The following is a 22,813-nucleotide window of genomic DNA, read 5'->3' as shown; positions in this document are numbered from 1 at the left end:
CCAAGGCGCGGTGGGGAAAGACCACCGTCTAACATCTGCCTGCCTAAGAAGAACAGGGGGCCCACGCAGTCATTTGGGCTCCGCTGGCGCCTCAGCTCAATGTAATCGCACCAACCTGTGAATAGGAATGATTACCCTGTTTCGATACGCAAAGAAATGGAATGTTTACAGAAGGATGGCATGTCCAATTGTATAGATCAAATATTTATGAATAAAGTATATTTTTGAAATAAAAAAAAATCTGTCAGTGTGTGGACAGTGTAATGTGGTCACTTGCAGTGTGACATGAACCCAAGGTCCTGGTTGAGGCCATCCCCATGGGTACCGAACTTGGCTATCAGCCGCTGCTCGGCCACTTTTCATTGTTGCCTGTCCCGAAGTCCGCCTTGGAGGATGGTAACCCGAAGGTCCGAGGTCTAACGTCCCGGACCGCTGAAGTGTTCTCCGACTGGGAGGGAACACTCCTGTCTGTTGATTGTTCTACCATGTCCATTCACCTGTTGCCATAGCCTCTGTTTGGTCTCGCCAATGTACCATGTCTCAGGGTATCTTTGCCTGCAGCGTATGATTTGCAGCGTATGTTAGCTGAGTCACATGAGTACCTGCCGGGTACGTGGTGGGAGGTGTCCCGACGCACAATGGTGGTATCCATGTCAACATTCTGACCCGTCTTCCAGCGTCTACCGTGACAAGGTTGTATGGTATCATCCTGAAAACTGGGCAATTTGCTACGAACAATGATCCATTTAAGGTTTGGTGGCTGTTTAAAGGCGAGAAGTGGAGGTGCAGGGAAGGTCTTGGCGAGGTGCTCATCCTCATTGATAATGTGTTGCAGGCTGCGAAGAACATGGCGTAGTTTTTCAGCTCCTGGGAAGTACTGGACAATGAAGGGCACCCTGTCGGTTGCAGCTCGTGTCTGTATCCTCTGAACCCATGGAGAGGAGTCACTGAAAAATCTACACAACGATATCAACAAGTTTCATCCCACCAAACTCACCATCGACTACTCTCTACTATCTGTCTCATTCTTGGACATGTGCATCTTCATCAAGGAGACGAAGGAGCGGCGCTCCGAAAGCCAGTGATTCCAAATAAAGCTGTTGGACTATAACCTGGTGTTGAGAGATTTTTAACTTTGTAAACCCGAGTCCAACACCGGCATCTCCAAATCGTCAATATTATCATCCCTCGTTCTTATAAACTCTAATAAATACAGGCCTAACCTGTTTAGATGTTCTTGAGAAGTCAATCCTTTCATCCCAGGAATCAACCAAGTGAACTTTTTTGAATACCCTCTAATGATCCTTTTAAATACAGGGTCCAAATTGTACCTAATACCAACTGTAGCCTCACCAATATCCTGGACAAAGGACAGGATTTCCCTATTTTTAAATTCCAAAACCCTAGCAGTAAAGGCCAAAATTTCACTTTCTTAATTACCTGCTGCAACTGTATGCTAACATTTTGTGTGTCATGCACAAGAACATCAAGACCATTCCATGCTACACTTTGAAGTCCCTCTATTTAATAGTCTGCATTTTGAATCTTCCTGCAAAAGTGCATAACCTCTCACTTTCGTACAGTAAACTGTATCTGCCAAACGTTTGCTCACTTACTCTATACTCTTTGTAGATTTCTTACATTATTGTAAGATGCCCTCCCACCTACTTTTGCATTGTCAGCAAAGTTGGATGCATTTACACTCTGCTCTCTCCTCCAAGACATAATAGATAAGTAATTGCTGCCCTAGGACCAATCCTTGTGACACTTCAATTACAAGTTGTTCTGCTATAATGTGACAGTTGCGTTCCTCTGCAACCTCGCATTATCGAAGAGCACGCTTTGGAAAACCGATATGGAAAATTATACTGTAGAAAATCACTACAGAAAATCACTACACCCATTCAGTAAAAAGTTTGCGGTTTCCAAACAACATCCACAATTTGTCAATTGCATTATAGCCAATTTGTGTTGGCTATTATACCAGAGCAGGCAAAAGTGAGGACTGCAGATGCTGGAAACCAGAGTTTAGATTAGAGTGGTGCTGGAAAAGCACAGCAGGTCAGGCAGCATTCGCGGAGCAGGAAAATCGACGTTTCATCCATTTTCCTGCTCCTCGGATGCTGCCTGACCTGCTGTGCTTTTCCAGCATCACTCTAATCCAAACTATTATACCAGAGCAACCTGTACTTACGTATTTCCAATCAAACTGAAAAAAGATCCATTAATTACGACTCAATTGTATGTTAAGACATCATTTATCCATTCTAATACATTAGACTCATGTATCATTTCTCTATCCCTGCATCAGTCGAAACAAACACTCAGACACAGTATGGTTTTACCTCCATAGTTATTCCGGGCCCTGAAGGGATAGAGAACAATCGCCTATGTGCACAGAGATATGAGTTCTCGATCTTCTCTCGAACAGCACATTCTTAATGAATTATATAGTTACTTAAAGGGAGCAGCATCCAAGTAAGGCAACATTTATATTGATTGGGTGACCATTACAATCAGTGAGCATCAACAGTAAAGATTAAGCCATCTGGTATTACGCAATGAATGCCCTTAACCTTGTTAACTGACTTTACATAACAAATGCTTTTTCATCTTGTTAAATGGCTTTACATAAGGAATGTTTTTTCATCTGGTCAACCTACTGTCCTTGCCTCCAGCACCTCATTGTTTACTGCAAGTTTTTATCTGATCCAAGGCATGCTAGCTGAGCCTTTGTCTCATGCAACCCAAAATTTAACTCTTTCCCTATCTGTTCATATCTTATACACTTTCTAAACACAATATCACGAGCTTCTAGCTTGTGCAATAACCTTATCAAATATCTTCTATAAATTCAAATGCACTACATCTACCAGTTCTTATCAGTCTGCTTGTTATATCCTCCAAGAATGCAAGCAAATTTGCTAAACAAGACTTTTTTCACAAAACCATATTTACTCTGATTGCATTAAGCTTTTCCAATTTTTTAATTTAAATTTCTTCCTTACCATCTGCAGCATTTTTCAAACAGATGTTAGGTTAACCGAAGTACAATCGCCAGCTTTTGGTCTCTCCTCCTTCTTGAATAAAGGCAGTATGTGATAATGTGTTGCAGGCTGCGAAGAACATGGCGTAGTTTTTCAGCTCCTGGGAAGTACTGGACAATGAAGGGCACCCTGTCGGTTGCACAATATCACGAGCTTCTAGCTTGTGCAATAACCTTATCAAATATCTTCTATAAATTCAAATGCACTACATCTACCAGTTCTTATCAGTCTGCTTGTTATATCCTCCAAGAATGCAAGCAAATTTGCTAAACAAGACTTTTTTCACAAAACCATATTTACTCTGATTGCATTAAGCTTTTCCAATTTTTTAATTTAAATTTCTTCCTTACCATCTGCAGCATTTTTCAAACAGATGTTAGGTTAACCGAAGTACAATCGCCAGCTTTTGGTCTCTCCTCCTTCTTGAATAAAGGCAGTATGTTAGCAAGTTTCAAATCCATTCGAACTGTCTCAGAATCCAGTGAGATCCACAATATGACATCCAATGCCTCTGCTATCTCTGCAGCCATTTCTTTTAAAACACTTGGATGTAAGCCATCAGATCTTAGCATCCTGCCTTTAGTCCCATTAGTTTGGTGAATACTTTGTCCCTCTCGATAGAGACTGCTACATGATCTCACCTCCCATAGCCACCCTGCTTGTGTTATCTTTGGCATGCTTCTAGTTTCTACAACATGAAGATTGGTGCAAAATATTAGTTACAATTATCTTCCATTTCCCTGTCTCCAGTTATCAATTCCCCAGCTACATCCTCCAAGTGTCCCACAGTTGCTTTAGCTACTCTCTTTTATTATATATTCATGGAATGTTTTGTTGTTTGTTTATATATTTGTTGCCAATTTATTTTCTCAATCAAGCTTCTCCCTCCTTATAAGCCATTTAGCTATGTACTGCTGGTTCCTAAGAAAAATCCCAATCTTCTGACCACTTGTTTCCACTGCTTTGTATGCCTTGGGTTTTAATTGGATACTCTCCTTGGAATCTTGTTGCTAAATCTACAAAGTGCATTTTGTTTTATGCCACACTTTCAAATGCTTTTGAGGACAGATCAGTAAACTAAATGTTTTAATACAATTACCTTTCTGCACACCAACATCAATAACATTTGTTTAATTTCTTTGGAGGAGTTGTGTTCCAGTAAAGCATTACAATTGCATAAAATTTCAAAGAGTTAGATTTTCCAAATGCATCAGCTTTGTTACTTTACATATTCAGTGTCATCTATACTTTTATTTAAATTAATGGAATTCTTAATAGCAAGAGTATTTTACAGGACACTACATCAAGACTAACATAGTAATAGATTCAAATAGCTCTACAAGGAATAACGAAAATCTTTAAAAACCAGCAATCACCCCCAGTTCTGAAACAGGAGGAACTTCTAAATTCCTTTACTCTGATCCTTATTACTCAAAGTTTAGTAACATTTCAGCCAGTCTATTCCATTAAAGCTACATATACCACCTAACACTCCACAATAATGAGAGCATAACTCACCTCTTAACTCCCTAAAGACTGTCCACAAATCACAAGGTACAAGCCAGGAATATGACTGAAAACCCCCCACTTGACAAAAACACAAACTCGATACCAACCAGGACAAAGCAGCCTGTTGATATTATCCAGAAACATTCAATCTCTTCACCACTAATGCTCAGTAGCAGCAAGTGCACTTTCTACAAATACATTGTAGAAATTTACCAAGACTCCTTAATAGCATGTTTCAAACCCATAACTGCTGCCATCTAGAAGGACAATGGCAGCAGATACATCGGAATACAATCACCTACAAGGTCACTATCCTGACTTGGATATTTCTTGCCATTTCTTCACTGTCACAAGGTCAAAATCCTGGAATGCCCTCCCAAATTACATTGTGGATATATCTACACCAAAATGGACAGCAGCAGTTCAAGATGGCAGGTCACCACTACTTCTCGAGGGCAACAAGGGATGGGCAGTGAATGCTGGTTCAATCAGTGATACCCATACCCTGCAAGTGAATTTTTTAAAAATTGAAAGATTCTGCCACCAGTACATTAATTACTGGGCAGAAATATTTTCTGACCAGAGCAATGCCCTCTCTTTGATCCATATCTCCAACTTCTTCTTTTGAATCTGTTGTGTTTAGTTTTTTAAAAATTCTATACTACCATTCATGATACTTTGTGTAATAATGGTATTTTGAATCACACCAAAACATCGAGTGCCTACAGCTTGGATGTCTCTCGGTTTATTATTTTACTGTAAGCCCCAAATTGTATTTGATTCTCAAAATTGTCAAAAGCACTTGTCTTCATTTCTCTTAGTTAATTTTTGTGTACTGTACTCTCACCCATGAACTGTATCTTTCGCCTTCCAAGTCCATTAAAACAGAGTCCTGCATTTTTTGTACTATGGCTGATTTTCCCATTTGTGCCAGAAACACCATTGGAAAGGAAACTTTCAGAGAACATTTTTAGTGCTTAAGGAGTGTGGATTAGCTGTGTGCTTTTTCTCTGCAAATTTAAATCCTGTCAAAACTAAAAGTTTGTCTAAACACAACATGTTTGCACAGTCTAATGACTTAAGATACCAGGACTGGGGAATTTCCAAATAGAATGTATGCAGTTTGGGATACAATCTATTGAATTCCAATTTGAACTATTCGATGGAATTATCATTTTTTCTAAACTTGTCAAAATCTGCCATGCTTCAGAAGCAGATTGTCAGCCAACTTCTTGATATTATCCATTAAAGTTAAATACTTTCTCCAAAGCTTCATTCATGTCACATTAATATCCAATTCTGAAAAAAAAATTCTATCTTGCTTTTGTGCGGTTTTGAAAAGCCAAGGCCATACTTTGTCCCCTCTTCAGTGAAGAAACAACCCAGGCTCACATTGTTACTTCATTCTTCCACTAGGCTGAGGGATCCCTCCACCCCTCAATCCCTCTTTGGTTAGAATAATGGTTAGCTTTCAATCATGAACCCACAAACAGCTAACCATTGTGTTGGTACTGTTGGAATCTAGGCATATATTATTTCCAATCAAAGTTTAATTCCAACTCACATCACAAAACTCAAATACTACTGATACTTGTTCCCTATGTCATATATATGTAATTCTCACTCAGTTATTCTTTAATTAAATTATAATTCTCACCAGAACTCTACTTCTATTTCATCTCAAACATCCATACCAGACATGATGAGATAACATTTAACACTAGAATAGGGGCTCTTGTGGTGCAGTGATAGTGTCTCTACCTGGAGACCGGGAGGTTCAACACCCACCTGCTTCAAGTGTTTGTAATTCATCTCTGAATTGCTTGATTAGAAAATATCTTTAACACCAGAATAAACTAGACTAGACTGCATCCAGTCCATTCACCATATGCTTCTGATCTGCCCAATAACTGGAAGACCATCAGAGTATATAGTCTAACTGCAAATTTACTATAATACAAAATATTTTTCTTTTTGGGACTGTAAATTTAAATTTGAAGTTGGACTGCTATCTAAATGAAATGCTGGGAGATAATTGCAACTGGAAAATCAAATGTTGCATATTTGTGAGCTGCACAATATAATGCTTTTTGAAGCAGCGATGGGGAAGAGCTCAAGACAGAGTGGCACAGAGATTCTTTGGAATTAAAGTAGTTCTGCCTGACTACAGTCCTTCAATTGACTGACTAACCTGCACAGTGCTAAAAGCTCCAAGTACCAGGGCAGTAGAGAGAAAACACATCCAGAGTCTGCAAACTAAAAGCATCCATCTCCCTCTTCCAGTGTTGAAAAAAGGCAAAAGAAAAAGCTTGAAAGAAAGAAAGAATACTGACAAAAGACCTAATTTCACCTGATCAACCATCACCTTAAACACAATAGCATGTCATCACTGTGAAAATTAAAAACAAGACTGTGATAGATGAATAAACCCACTCTTGAAATCTGGACCAATGATCATTGGAATTTTGTTTAACCGGACATATTTGTTTTCCTTCCTAGGCCCTTTTCATTTTGTCTGCATTAATTCTGATTAAATTTTAAGATTCTTTGGGAATCTTAAAGGAAGCTTAGTTTAAGTCACATTGTGGTACATTAGAAATCCCTCCTTTCGTTCTGTTTTTTTGTTGAAATCGTGTTTCAATAAAACGTTATTTTTAGTTAATCATAAAACCTGATGCAGTGCTTTTGTTCTAAATAGAAGTAAGACAGGCAAACCCAAGACCAGTAGCATTTAGAAGGATAAGAGCAGAAGATACATAAAATCTGCCAGTTGTAAATACCTCTTCAAGCCACTCAACATCCTGATTCAGAAATATATCACCATTCCTTCAGTGTCAATGGGTCAAAATCCTGGAATTCCACCTCTCTGGGTACATACAGCACTTGGATTGTAGCAGTTCAAGAAGGCAACTCATCACCACCTTCTCAAGGACAACTATGGATGGAAAATAAATGCTGGCCCACCCAGCAATGCACACATCCCACAAATGAAAGTAGTCATCTTTGTGGTCTAGGTGGGATTTTATACATTTTGGGATGGCAGCAGGGCATAATTAACAGCACACTCTTCCAACTTAGGTCATAATACAAAGCTGCATTTATTACAAAAAAATACACATAAGAAATAAACAACTTTTCTTGCTACAGTAAACTGGCGGAGTTTAAAGCAAACATTTCTGAATGAGCTTAATTTTAAATTAAAACATGAGCTACAGGCACTATGGAATCCCTCTTTTGAATCTTTCTTCACCTCGGAAGACAAAATATGTACCAAAAATAGTAGGGAATCAAGGAGTAATGAGATTGAGCAACTTAAGTTAAATAATATCAGCATTAAAAAAAGTAGCAACCAAAAAGAACGAACCGTTGACAAATTCCCTCAACTATATCTTCGGGTCCTAAAAGAATTGGCTGCAGAAACAGTAAGCGTACTCATTGTAACCTTTTATCTGTTTTTAAATTCTCTAAGTCCAGCATATTGAAAAGTAGTAAATATTTTCACCACAATTCAAGAAAGAAAGAAAGATAATAAACAAGGAACTACAGGCTAGTTGGTTCAACCTCATTATTAAAAGGTGATTATAACGAGGGATTTAGAAAATCATTACATAGTTAGGCAAAGTCAACAGGATTTTCTGAAAAGAAAATCATGTTTGACAAATCTATTGGGACTTTTCTTTTGAGGAACCAGCATAGTTGATAAAAGGAAATCAATGTAAGCAGTGTATGTAATTTTATGAAATGTATGCAACAAAATGATTGTTTATTAAACAATCTATAGATTTGAGCAGTTGCTATACTAGAACGGACAGATACTTTAAGAAATTAAGCACTAAGTTGGTAGGGTGTAACTAGTGCAGTGCCACCTGGACTACTGCTTTTCAATCAGTTATCCACAATATTTAATAATGACTTTTGTGAAGGGGCTGAGTAATATATCCAGATTTGCTGGCATTACAGAGCTAAGTAGGAGAAGGGCGGCAAGGTGGCTCAGTGTTTAGCACTGCTGCCTCATCACCAGGGACCCAGGTTCAATTCCACCATCGGGGAACTGTGTGGAGTTTGCACATTCTCCCTGCGTCTGCTTGGGTTTCCTCCCTGTGCTCCGGTTTCATCCCATAATTCAAAGATGTGCAGGTTAGGTGAATTGGCAATGCTAAAATTGCCAATAGTGTTAGGTGCATTAGTCAGGGGTGAAGTAGGGGAATGGGTCTGGGTGAGTTACTCTTTGGAGGGTCGGTGTGAACTTGTTGGGCAAAATGGCCTGTTTCCACACTGTCGGGAATCTATCTAATAAACTAAAAGCAAGGATACAAATAGCCTTCAAAAGGGATAGATTGGTTAAGTGAGTTGGTAGAATTATAGAATTATAGAGTGATCTCACGTTCTATCAACTCACTTAACCAGTCTTTCTTTTGAAGGCTATTTGTAATAATGAGAGATCATTCGCTTTGGTAAGACAATCAGAAAAATCAAGACTGTTCAGATAGTAGAAACTTGTAATGTTGATAGATTAATGTATCCTCATACAAAGGATCAAAGTTGGAATGCAGGCACAATATGCAATTAGTAAGGCAAATACCACATGGGTTTGATTGGTGGAACAGTAAAGAGTCTTACTATAATTTTACAGGTTTTGAGAACACCACAACAGGGAGAACATGGACAGATTTTATCTGCTTATCTCTAGCTTTTAAGCTCACGAAAGAATGAGACATAGAAATAGCACGTGACCATTTATTTTATTAATCATACCCAGTCAGGCCTTCAACAATAAAATCAACTTTTGTCAAACCTAATTTGATCGTCAAACTTTTTACAGAATGAATGCTGTGTTAAATTCGGTTTAAAATAACATAACCTTCAGGCTTTAGACCTGTATGGGGAATCAACCGCAAATAGGGTAGTTCAATAAATTTAAACCAAGAACCAAACTAAAGGGGGTATTTCCATCTGAATCAAATTAATTTGGCTTTAAAAAGTAGTTTAAAGGTAAAATAACAGAGGCACAATTTTAAAATTCCGATCAAGTAATGCATGAAGTGAAGCAGTTGAAGCTATTTTATTTTATTTGTATAAAGTCAGAGAGGAGTGAACCACTGACTCCTGGACAGTAGCTCTGTTCACCACGTCCCTCTCCTCACCTTCTCTGGCCTTCTTCTTCCTCACCAAGGTTCCTCCTAGCTTTCCCAAGAAAGACTCGTCCTTCTTCATCCTGCCGGCTTGCTGCACATTCTGTGACCTGATCGGTGTGGTAGCCATTTCTCCAGCCGCTACTCACTGACGTCGCCAATACAGTACTGCGGTTCGTCTGTAGGAGCCGCAGCCTCAGGATGTGGCTAACCGCCACCTCGCCTCAACCCACCCACCGGCCCGCAACCTCGCACGGCCACACTCCCAAAACAGCTCCCCCTCTGACTGGATGTTGCTAACCGCCACTTCCCCCTCGCACGGCCATATTCCTAATACAGCGCCCCGTCTGACGGGATGTTGCTAACTGCCACCCACCCCATCTCGTAGGCCACACTCCCAAAACAGCGCCTCCCTCTGCCAGAATTTAACTGATCGCCACCTCCCCCTCGCACGGCCACATTCCCAAAACAGCGCCACCTCCCCCCCTCGAACGGCCACATTCCCAAAACAGCGCCACCTCCCCCCTCGCACGGCCACACTCCCAAAACAGCGCCCCGTCTGACGGGATGTTGCTAACTGCCACCTCCCCACCCCATCTCGTAGGCCACACTCCCAAAACAGCGCCTCTCTCTGCCAGAATGTAACTGACCGCCACCTTCCCCTCGCACGGCCACACTCCCAAAACAGCGCCACCTCCCCCCTCGCACGGATATACTCCCAAACAGCGCCCTCTCTGCCGGGAAGTGGCTGAACGCAAGCTTCACCCTCCCCAACCCCATTCACATGGTTACAATCCTAAGACAACGCCCATTCTGCCAGACCACCAGCTCCTGGTATCTCATGGTCACTAGGTTGCATCTGACCTCCACCTCCCCATAGCTCTCACATTTACTCAGGCAAAGTGAGGACTGCAGATGCTGGAAATCAGAGTCTAGGTTAGAGTGATGCTGGAAAAGCACAGCACGTTAGTGATGGAAATTCCTGAAGGGCTTTTGCCTGAAACGTCGATTTTCCTGCTCCTCAGATGCTGCCTGACCTGCTGTGCTTTCCAGCACCACTCTAATCTAGACCCTCACATTTACTCAGCCTGACCAAATTCTCAAGGCAATGCCTCCTGACCTTTACCTTCTCCCAACCCTCACCCCCTCATGGTCACATTCCCAATGTAGCAACTGAAGTGAAACTAAAACAATTTCAATTCAATTCCTCCAGATAAGGCTAATGGTCACTTCACTCAATATATATACACACAGACTCTTAATTCAGTGTCCCTATCCCAGCACAATCACAGTCACATTCCTGAGTATCTGCACCCTCTGCTCTGATGTGGCTGATCACCCGCTACCCGCTCTCAAAAAGAGACGTCACCACATTCCCCAGGCCGCTGTCCAGAAGTAGCTAGCCACCAAAGCCCCTCCACCATCATACACACACTCATCTGAGTCACATTCCCACTGCACCACTTCCTCCTCATGTCTGCAGACAGCACTCACCTGATACGGCTGCCTGTACTCTCATCCTCTGTCAGTCTCTCTTTTTCAAACTCCCTCCTGGAATGTGATCAATTTTGGTTCCCATCCCCACAGAAAAGTTATACTGGCATAGAAAACAGTGCAGACAAGCCAGACTAGACTGATCTGAGGCAATAGAGGGATTTTCTAATGGAGGTTAGGTTAAGTAGTTTGAACTCTAGAAGTTAGAAGAATGAGAGTTGACTTTGTTGAAACATACAAGATTCTTATGGTGCTCAATAGGATAGCTGTGGAGAGATTGTCCCATAAGGGGGAACAATCGATAACCAGAGGACATACACATTCTCAAAGTAGGTGTCTCCCATTTAAGACACAGAGGAGGAGGAATTTCTTTTCTCAGAGGGTTCTAAATCAGTGGAATTTTTTACTGCAGTGTGCAGTTGAGACTTAATTGTTAAGAATATTGAAGGTTGAGATAGACAGTTTTTAATCATTAAAGGAATCCAGAGTCATGGAGACAAAGTAGGAAAGTTGATATAAGGATGATGAGATCAGCCAATTTAATTCACCATCAAGAACCAACTTTATGTTTCCCTTCATTAAATAAATGTTGACTACAGTACTGTGAATAGACCTGAATGCAAAATGGATTTAGGCACCTCTTCAGGAATAAAAGATTAATTCAAGATAAAATAGTCAAGGCATGGAAGGTATTATGTGCACCAATAAACTTATATAGTGAAGAAACTATGAGATATATATGTGAGGATTTTGTTGTCAATTGCTGCATGTTAGGGCTCTTGGGGTGATCTTTATGTCATTAAACATAATAAACTTCATAAGTAGAAAGCCCCAATCTGGAGAGCTCTGCAAAGATAGCAATGACCACCAACACAGTGACACAGTTCATAAGCTTTCACTGGCAAGACAAATGCAAGCAGAAACACATCAGCCACAATGTCAGACAAGATCAAGGGTTGAATGGCTCATGCCTGTTTGAGTATTTATACCAATAGTTATCGTTTGTGCAGTGTTTAGTATTAAAATAAAACCAAACTGTATCAAATTACAGACAACTTTATTATGTTTTTGATAAAGTACTGGTTCAGTTTTCAATAATGAAATACATGTAGATTGCTTCTTTTCAAAAAAAGGTATCATAGAAACCTTATTCCTGCTCCAAACTGGACACCATCACATATCCTGCATTGGATAAAAACAGAGATTACAACAAACTTTGACTTGGTAACATTTGGCATCAAAATGAATAAAAAAAGTCTGTCCAATAATTTAATTTTCTCTCTTTCAGACTGATAAATCTGACATATATTACTAATGTTTTTCATTTTAATTTCTGATATCCAACACTATCTTTTAGTTCCTATATCAAGGATTCTACAGTCCTATAATGGAAAAATTCCAGGGATTCCTGTAATCTGAAGAATAGAACACTAGAGACACTCAGCAGTTTGGTAACATCTGTGAGGAAAACACAGAGTTAACGTTTTGAGTCTGGTAGAGTTCTGAGGAAGAGTCATATCAGTCTTAGAATGTTAACTGTTTCTCTTTCCACAGATGTTGCCTTACCTTAAAGACCTATAATCAATATATCAAACCAAAAGCAAACTCATATCTCAGACTGTTTTATTAACGCATAGTTCAACAAAATTCCTTATTTAGCAACATTAGCTTCACTATTCGGTTATGTTTCAGTTTAGACAACCCTGGATCCACAGAGAAATGCAAGATTTCTCATCATTGTGGACATAATACTCATCCATTTTTTTCTTTCAAGTGTTAAAATTGGCAAATAAACTGCACAGATCAATGTGTGTACATAGCCCTATGTGTACACAGTAGTTTAATAATGGATTATTTTAATATTAGTACACTTTTAAAAAGTTTGATTAATATGAGCAGACTTACCTATCCCCACTCTGTACACCCATGGGAATACAATAGTTGAGTTCCAGTCTGGCAATGTTTCCCAGTCTCAGGACAAGCCCTGCCCCGTAGGACCATCGGATACATTCTGCCAGCTTCTGCAGGTGTGCATTGGGACCTTCGCCTGCAAAAGATTCAAAAAGGTTTTCACATATACGTGAAATAAAAAGTATTTCCAATTAAGCTCCTTTGCTAAAACAGCACCATCACATCAAATGTGATTTTTCATTACTTAGTACTATAAGATGTAATTTAATTGCAAGTTCATCCTAATGGAAATATTCTCATGTAAACCACTGAAATCGTAGCAGATTTTTTTTTATTTGTTGTGGAATTGGATAGGTAATAAACCCTAAATTAAGAGCAACATGATCACAAGCAAAATACTGCATTTGTATTTAAACTCTGATAGCAGATATTTAAAATACAAATCAGAATTATAGCTTTTTGCAAGGTTTGTAGCTCAGGTTGAGGTTTAGGGTGTAGGTTTGCTCGCTGAGCTGTAGGTTTGATATCCAGACATTTCATTACCTGGCTAGGTAACATCATCAGTGGCGACCTCCAAGTGAAGCGAAGCTGTTGTCTCCTGCTTTCTATTTATATGTTTGTCCTGGATGGGGTTCCTGTTCATTTTCTGAGGGGTTGATAGATGGTATCTAGATCTATGTGTTTGTTTATGGCGTTGTGGTTGGAGTGCCAGGCCTCTAGGAATTCTCTGGCATGTCTTTGCTTAGTCTGTCCCAGGATAGAGGTGTTGTCCCAGACGAATTGGTGTTTTTTTTTCATCCGTGTGTAGGGCTACGAGGGAGAGAGGGTCGTGTCTTTTTGATGTTTGTGTATCCTGGTGGCTAATTTTCTTCCTGTTTGTCCTACGTATTGTTTGTGGCAGTCCTTGCATGGAATTTTGTAGATGGCGTTGGTTTTGTCCATGGTTTGTACTGGGTCTTTTAAGTTTGTTAGTTTTTGTTTGAGAGTGTTGGTGGGTTTGTGTGCTACTAGGATTCCGAGGGGTCTTAGTAGTCTGGCTGTCATTTCTGAAGCTTCTTTGATGTATGGTAAGGTTGTTAGGGTTTGTGGCTGTGTTTGACATTTCGACTGGGACAACACATCTATCCTGGGACAGGCTAAGCAAAGACATGCCAGAGAATTCCTAGAGGCCTGGCACTCCAACCACAATGCCATAAACAAACACATAGATCTAGATACCATCTACCAACCCCTCAGAAAACAAACAGGAAATGACATCACCACAAACCCGAGGAACCCCATCCAAGACAAACATATAAATAGAAAGCAGGAGACAACACCTTTGCTTCACTTGGAGGTCACCACCGATGATGTTACCTAGCCAGGTAATGAAACATCTGGATATCAAGCCTACAGCTTAGCGAGCAAACCTACACCCTTGAATTATAGCTGTGTATTTATTTTAAACTAGCAAGGACAACGGTCTACATTCCGGTATCATGAATTTTTGAAACTACTATGTATAGATGTGATGCTTGGGAAATTCCTACAAGACAAAACATTAGTTAATGTCCCTCATATATGAAAGCATGGGATACAACAATTCTATTGTAATTTAACTAATCGATGCAGTGTAAATCTCATTTCAAAAATAACTTACAAGAAGCAATCACCTATGGAACAAATATTTGCCATACCATAGTTGAGGTTACAAAGGTTGCCAGCATTCAAGAAGAAGTGTGTTCTGAAAAGATCTCCAAATCCTCCCTGGCCTGGACGGAAAGGCAGAGGTGTGTAAAAGTGCAGTCCTCCAGCCCAATATGCTTCACCACCAAGGTAATCTCCTTGTACAGTGGAAATAAGAGGGAGAATCAAACTTTGATACATGATATACATTTTATACATATAAAATTTAAACTCCAAAGTAATGCAGCTTTTGAATGTAAAAAAAGGACAGAATTACATTAAATGTGAAAATACATTCTTTTGTAAAAAATACAAGCATAAATACCAAGAATAATTACTGTTTTGTTCATATGACAGAATATAACTAATTCACTTGCCTCAGACCTGTTCTATGATGTATAGTTCAGAAGACATGAGCAACTCATGCCTAGAAACTCTTTTCCCTACAACCACTCAGAAGCATTTCAATATATTGCATCACTGTAACCATTGCATTCCAAGGGTTAATATTTTGTGCAATTTTAAAATCACCAAGTTTTCATAAATAGGCTCAAACACTACTTGTTTTTAATATGAATTCCAATAAAGAAAATTATCACTGACTGCCTGTGGCCTCTTTCATTATTCCAGCACGTTTTTTGTTTCACTTTGCTAGAGGTGGATTTAAGATCAATCAGTGACTGTAGCACTGATAGAAATGTTTGCAGAATATCATGTTTGGTGATTTGGATGAAACTGATGGATGTACCAGACTTGAATTTCTCGGAGGCATTTTTTAGATTAGATTAGATTACTTACAGTGTGGAAACAGGCCCTTTGGCCCAACAAATCCACATCGACCCTCCGAAGAGCAACCCACCCAGACTCATTCCCCTACATTTACCCCTTCACCTAACACTACGGGAAATTTAGCATGGCCAATTCACCTGACCTGCACATTTTTGGACTGTGGGAGGAAACCGGAGCACCCAGAGGAAACCCACGCAGACACGGGGAGAATGTGCAAACTCCACACAGACAATTGCCTGAGGTGGGAATTGAACCCAGGTCTCTGGCGCAGTGAGGCAGCAGTGCTAACCACTGAGCCACCGTGCCGCCCATTTGATGAGGTACCATAAAGATTACTGCAGAAAATAAAACTGTTTGGTGTAGGAGGGAACATATTGGCATGGGGACAAGATTGATTAGATAGCAGGAAACAGCAATCATAAATTAGTCATTTTCTGGTTGGCAAAATGTAAGAAGTGGAGTGCCACAGGGATCATTGTTGGAAACTTGACTTTTTGCAGTTTATAAAATTGATTTGGATGGTTGCTAAATTTAATGATAGGTAGACAAGAGGTTAGAAGAGGCAGCATCAGGTGCTGGAGAAGTCAATGTTTCGGGTGCAACCCTTCTTCAGGACTGGGGGTGAATGTAAGGGGAGCTGCAGATAAGGGGTGGGGTTGGGAATAGGGGAAGGGTGGTGAGGTAGGGATAGGTGAACACAGGTAGAGGGCATGACCTGATTGGTTGATGGAAAGAATAATACTCAGACAGGTTGGAAGGCAAGTTGTGAATAGCACACATGGAAGTGACAAAGGGAGTTAGATAGGATAAGTGACTAGGTAATGGTCTGGCAAATGAAGCTTACCTGAAAGAACGTTTAATTGCCCATTTTGGTAGGAAGAAAAAAAAACAAATTATTGAAATGGGAAGAGATTGCAAAGCTTGAAGATGCAGAAGAATCTGAATGTCTTAGTGCATGAATTGCAAAACGTTTCTCAGCAAGTAATCAGAAGATGAATGGAACATTGTTGGGATTGCAGTTATCAGGGAAGATTAAACAGTTGCAGAGAAATTTTCTTTAGAAAAAGATGAATGGGTTGGACAGGATAAACATGAAAAGATTGTTAGCACTTGGGAGGGAATCCAAAACTAGGGCTAGAAAACAACACAGAAATAAGGAGACAAATTTTATAAGCCATTGGAACGTGGAACTCAGTACCAAAGGAATTGATTGAGGCAAACAGCTTAAAATATTTTCATTGAGAAACTAGGCAAATGTGATATGAAAGAAATAAGGACACATTGAGGTGTGGTGTATTGAATAATAAGACTTACATGAAATATCAACATGATTATAGACTAGATGGACCAAATTATGTGTATCCAACCACATATCTGAGCTATCACTAAGCAAGCCTATTTCCACTGCCATAACGTCACTTGAATCCAACCCAGTCTATGCTCATCTGCAGCTGAAATCCTCATTCCCTTTTAAGTCTAATGCACACCTGCCACGTCCCTCTCACTCTACTGTGTGTAAACATGACGCCAAAGGTTTGCTGATCATGTCTTTACTTTCACCAAGTCCCACTCTCCCATCAAGTTGCAAAGTTTAATTAAGCTGTGCTTAACCAGTACATCAATTTTTAAAATCCTCATCCTGGTTTTCAAATTTCTCATGACTCCATTTCTCCCAACAATGTCCAAGATATTTGCAATCTGCTCATTTTAAATGCTTCACCACTTAGCCATGAGGCAGCTGCAGGCTAGTGGCTTCAGAACTCCCTCCCTAAATCACTCTGCTTCTCTTACCTCCTTTCTAACATTCTTAAAACCTGCCTCTTTTAAAAGTTTATGGTCATCTACCTCAATATCATCTATGAAGCTAGGTGAGAAAGCATGCTTTATAATGTTTTTGGGAATTGATGTAATATAATGTCCCAAGGCAAAGATACAAAATAAGCACACACAATAAATATTGTTGAAGAACGCCCTATTTTGGAGCTGTATATTCAATATAATTCTACTTTGGCTTTCCTGAAATTTTTCATCTGCTATATTAAAGTCAGTGATATATTTTCCAGCCTCTTCCAGACAGTTCTGATATAGTACTTAACAACAGTAGCACAGCTCAACTAACACTTTACCATAAACCAACAATGACCAATCTTCAGCAAAGAGCTGGCACATCAGCCAATAATTCTAAACCCTCTTGAGCACAGGCAATTGTCACTACCTAAATGCAAAGCAGGGATTGAACTGGCAAGTCTACCTGCTGTTCAGCTCAGTGCCACACTGAGCTATCAACCGAATAAGAAGTGAAACTTGATTTTGTCTTCAAACTGCAACAAGGTGGGGAATTCACACCATAAAAAATAGTTTTAGAACAGGTAATATTAAGAGCTTTTCTATTAACCTTTGTTAAACATGTATATGTGTCTTCATGCATATCATACCTTCACTCTGTGGTCCAATACTGTACATGCTGAAGCCACGCACAGTTGTTGGCCCTCCAAGGTAAAATCTGAGAATCAAACAGATTTGGAAGAGTCAGTAATAAAACTAGCCGATCTGCACATCACATGCCATCGTTTTCACTGTCCTCACAGTGAAACATTTCACAATGGACATTGGTCCAAATGTCATTCTATATAAAAATAAACACATTTGGATTTAACAGTATCCTTCTTCATTCTTTAATAATGACATGATTTATACACCAATGGAATTTTATTGACCATCTTTAGATTCACAAAAGCCACCTGGGACAGGAAAAGATCTATCCTAACACCTATCCCTCATGTAGCACTTGTAGTTTTAATAAAACAAAAATCACCTTCCCACAAGAAAATATGATGTGGGTCACATTCCTAATCTGGAATTTTTATATTAAAAGCCTACCCCTCCTTGAACTCAACTGCTTCAAAAAAAACAAAATGCACCAATTCTTCTACTTGTCTTTTGTCTGTCACTTCTCACTTAACACTCCCCTCTACACCCTCCCACCACCCTATCTCCATTTCCTTCCCCCGAATTTCCTGCTTACCATTACCTGCTGCCCACCCTGTTCCCTGCCAGTCACAGCACCTCTAGCTCCTTTACTCAATCCTTTCCCAAGATCCTTACAGCAACGGGGGGAAGCAAGGGTTTGATTTTTTTTCAAAAAAGACTGAGCATGCAGAGTTTAAAAGTGGAGGCAACAATATTTGGAGAATGTCCCCAGTTTAGAAATCATGCAGAAACAAAAACAAAATGTTAGAACTCACTTTAAATGAGTAATATCTGTACTTTTGTTTCAAGTAGCTGATAAGTCTTTCCCTCCCACCCCAGTACTCAAAAGAAACTTGACAGAGGTTGGGAATTTCATGGAGAATTGGGGAAAACATTACTAGACACTTCTGTTGCAATGCATTAGCAATGTAATGTCCTACTGTGTGACAGTTGGTTTTAGTAATAGTCTTACCATTAAACATTAGACTTTGCCCTACTTATTCTTTTAATAGACAGTAAGTCAGAATATAATGTTCTAACTTGCAATTGACTGTCATAGCTCCTGAAAAGCGAGATCCACTATTGGCAATCCAAGTTATAATTCATGGATACAAGTACCCCAGAAGCAGCTTGACCAGGAAAAAGAAAAATGGTGAATATTCAACCCTTGATGAATCTAGACTTTCAGATGAGCCCTTAAAATCTCAACCGTCTTACTTATGGGTGAGCAAGAAAACTACAAACAGTGTATTTGAAGTCCAATAATCCACAAATAAAAACACAGGAAATAAAAGTTTGCATCAACTGTCTCCCTTCACACTACCAGATTAATTTCCCTCATCCAATTTTCCTAAATAGTACATTTAACCCATTTTATGTGCAAAGTAGTACAGGAAAATTCTGTTCTAGTGACAAGATGTGGAATGTCCACACAGATGAATGAAATGAGTTGTGGCACCACAGCACCCAAGTACTCCAGAAGATGGATTAAATGAGGTGTACCATGTCCTTATACTGTGTTCCACAATGCATTTTAGTTTCATTGTCTGTACTAGAACATTATCTAATAACCAGCACATAGCTACTTTCATTTACCACTGAAACAAACACTCACCTATCAGCAATAGAGGATGGCTTATCTCCCATGGGTACGAGAAGACCACCCCACAAGGAAGCTGAGAGAACCTAGTGATAAAACAAAAAGATAAATGCAGCACTACATAAATACAAGGAACTATTCTTGATGTAAACACATCAACAAAGCAACACAACAACCATTCAATCTCGTCACATTGCAATGCCGCAAGTCATTCTATGCACTTCTTCAGGAATGCAACTTGTATAGCATATCACAAAGCTGCATTGTACAGGTTATAATCAATTCTACTACATGAAATCTTGTTCGAGATTTAACATTTCTAAGCTCATGAGTTGTATTATAACCAGAACTAGACTGAAATCATAAGCTCTTACACTATCCCATAAGAGGCTGGTATTGAGCTGCAGCTCAACATCCTCCTTCAAAAAGTTCACGTCACCTCCGGTGTAACCCGCCAGCTCCTATTCAAAGGAAAGAAAACTGATGTAATAACAAGCATGCTTATGAACAGGCAACAATTATTCTGGCTTGCACTGCATGTAAAGTGCATACACAAGACTAACAGCTTCATAAGTATAATGTTTGATTTTTTTGGCAAATGATTTTCTCCAACTACTTTTAAACACCCAAGATAAATGAGGACTTTTTTTTATTGATAATGTTGCAAGTGAAACAGATATGAGAGATTTGCTCAGTTTCCTTGTTTGAACGGCCTGCATTGACTAGATCAAGCAATCTTGGAACTGAGAATTTCTGCCTGTAACGTGCAGCATTTTTCAAAGCATCGAGAATAGAATAGCCTTTATTGTCACATATACTCAATGAGTATAGTGAAAAGTTTTTACGTCGCCAATTATAACGTCAACTTAGATACAGAAGTTTCTAGGCACAGCTTCTTTAGTTACAAGATTTAGGCAATACAGAAAATGGAATGTCCTGCATTACAGAAATAAAACTTCAATATAGCAGACCACACTGGCACTTAGCTTCTAGTCTGCACTAGACCCTGACTCCATACCGTGCCAGAGACATGCCATGTTGGGAGGCATGGTTGCCACACCATGCCAAGAAGCCCCTAAAGGAGGAGGTTGCTGCAGGAGGTCGCTGCAGGAGGTCACCACACCATGCTGGGAGGCTCCTATGGGAGGAGGCCAGTGCGCCAAGCCAAGAGACTGCTGCACGAGGTTGCCATGCCAACACCAGAGGCCACTGTGGAAGGTCACCACACGGGCAGGCCACTGCACCAGAGGAGGCCAGGAGTCGTCGCTCGCTGGAGGCTGGGAGTTGTTGAGAAAGAAGAAAAAGAGAGGGGGAAAAGAATGAAGACAGAGAGGGAAAAGAAGAAGAAAAAGAGAGAGGAAATATTAACTCTCTTTCTCTCTGTACTCTGCCACCATCTTGAAATTAGCCACTAGGGCTTCAACAGCCACATTGGATGGGAGTCAGGAGCTGAGGTCTGAGCTGACTGATGGAATGAAGAGAAAAAAAGATAACAGTGATTAGGTGACTAGATTAGTAACTCAGAGATAAAACTAAATCATGCTGGAAAACCTCAGCAATGTCTGTGGAGAGAAGAGGAGTTAACATTTTGAATCTGATATGGCAGTTCTTCAAAACTATAGTAACTTGGAGGCCTAGACCAACTATATGACCAAAGGGCTTATCAAGTTTAGATGACATGGGATCTGGGAGGGGAGAGCGTAGCCATTTGGATAGAAAGTTGGTTTGAAGGTAGGATATAGAGGGTTGTTTTTTTGAACTGGAGGCCTGTGACCAGCAGTGCACCAAGAATAGGTGATGGGTCCACTGCTTTTCATCATTTATATAAATGATTTGAATATGAATATAGGAGGCATGGTTAGTAAGTTTGCAGATGACACCAAAATAAGTGATGCAGTGGACTGCAAAGATTATCTCAGAGTACAATGGGACCTTGATCAGATGGGCCAATGAGCTGAGGAGTGGCAGGTGGAGTTTAATTTAGATAAATGTGAGGTGTTGCATTTTTGTAAGGCAAACCAGGGCAGGACTTATACAGTTAATGCTAGGGCTCTGGCACCTCCCTCCCCTACCTGGACCTCTCCATCTCCATTAATGATGACCGACTTGACACTGACATTTTTTATAAATCCACCGACTCTCCCAGCTACCTGGATTACACCTCTTCCCACCCTACCTCCTGCAAAAATGCCATCCCGTAATCCCAATTCCTCCACCTCAGCCGTATCTGCTCCCAGGAGGACCAGTTCCACCAAAGAATACACCAGATGGCCTCCTTCTTTAGAGATCGCAATTTCCCTTCCCACGTGGTTAAAGATGCCCTCCAACGCATCTCGTCCACATCCCGCACAATTCCTGATGAAGGGCTTTTGCCCGAATCGTCGATTTTGCTGCTCGTCAGATGCTGCCTGAATTGCTGTGCTCTTCCAGCACCACTGATCCAGCCTCCGCCCTCAAACCCCAGCCCTCCAACCGTAACATGGACAGAACCCCCCAGTCCTCACTTCTGCATCCTACCAACCTTCGCATTAATCATATCATCCAAAGCCATTTCCGCCACCTCCAAACGGACCCCGCCACCAGAGATATATTTCCCTCCCCACCCCTTTCCGCAAAGACCGTTCCCCCCGTGACTACCTGGTCAGGTCCACGCCCCCCAACTACTCAACCTCCCATTCTGGCACCTTCCTCTGCCACCACAGGAATTGCAAAACCTGCGCCCACACCTTCTCCCTCACCACCATCGAAGTCTCCAAAGGAGCCTTCCACATCCAAAGTTTCACCTGCACATCCATCAATGTCACTTATTGTATCCGTTGCTCCCAATGCGGTCTCCTCTACATTGGGGAGACTGGACATCAACTCACAGAGCGCTTCAGGGAACATCTCCGGGACACCTGCACCAATTAACCCCACCACCCTGTGGCCCAATATTTCAACTCCCCCTCCCACTCTGTCGAGAACATGCAGGTCCTGGGCCTCCTCCTCCGCTGCTCCCTCACCACCTGACGCCTAAAGAAAGAACGCCTCATCTTCCGCGTTGGAACACTTCAACCCCAGGGCATCAATGTGAACTTCACCAGTTTCCTCATTTCCCCTCCCCCACCTTACCTCAGTTCCAACATTTCAGCTCAGCACCATCCTCATGACCTGTCCTACCTGCCAATCTCCCTTCCCACCTATCCACAAGTCGGAGG

The 22,813-nt window shown here is 40.6% G+C and overlaps 2 protein-coding genes across 2 annotated transcripts in view; both read right to left on the bottom strand.

Moving 5' to 3' along the window:
- The window catches only part of LOC122559552 (beta-parvin), an 81,097-nt gene extending 71,173 nt beyond the window's left edge, over positions 1 to 9,924 (bottom strand). The window contains exon 1 of the mRNA XM_043709207.1: positions 9,701 to 9,924. Within this exon, the coding sequence (XP_043565142.1) occupies positions 9,701 to 9,818 (118 nt within the window). The 5' untranslated portion in view covers positions 9,819 to 9,924. The remainder of the gene's footprint in view (positions 1 to 9,700) is intronic.
- Positions 9,925 to 12,222: 2,298 nt separating this feature from the next.
- LOC122559551 (sorting and assembly machinery component 50 homolog) overlaps positions 12,223 to 22,813 on the bottom strand; it is a 47,902-nt gene continuing 37,311 nt past the window's right edge. The window contains exons 10-15 of the mRNA XM_043709206.1: positions 19,991 to 20,077; positions 19,632 to 19,702; positions 17,983 to 18,050; positions 14,770 to 14,916; positions 13,088 to 13,229; positions 12,223 to 12,364 (exon numbers count right to left, since the gene is read on the bottom strand). Coding sequence (XP_043565141.1) covers positions 12,319 to 12,364; positions 13,088 to 13,229; positions 14,770 to 14,916; positions 17,983 to 18,050; positions 19,632 to 19,702; positions 19,991 to 20,077 — 561 coding nt within the window. The 3' untranslated portion in view covers positions 12,223 to 12,318. The remainder of the gene's footprint in view (positions 12,365 to 13,087; positions 13,230 to 14,769; positions 14,917 to 17,982; positions 18,051 to 19,631; positions 19,703 to 19,990; positions 20,078 to 22,813) is intronic.

The sequence above is a fragment of the Chiloscyllium plagiosum genome, chromosome 19 (assembly GCF_004010195.1).
Source record: "Chiloscyllium plagiosum isolate BGI_BamShark_2017 chromosome 19, ASM401019v2, whole genome shotgun sequence".
Classification (NCBI taxonomy): domain Eukaryota; kingdom Metazoa; phylum Chordata; class Chondrichthyes; order Orectolobiformes; family Hemiscylliidae; genus Chiloscyllium; species Chiloscyllium plagiosum.
Note: the sequence above shows the minus strand (reverse complement) of the source record. Positions and strands in the feature narration are given on the sequence as shown.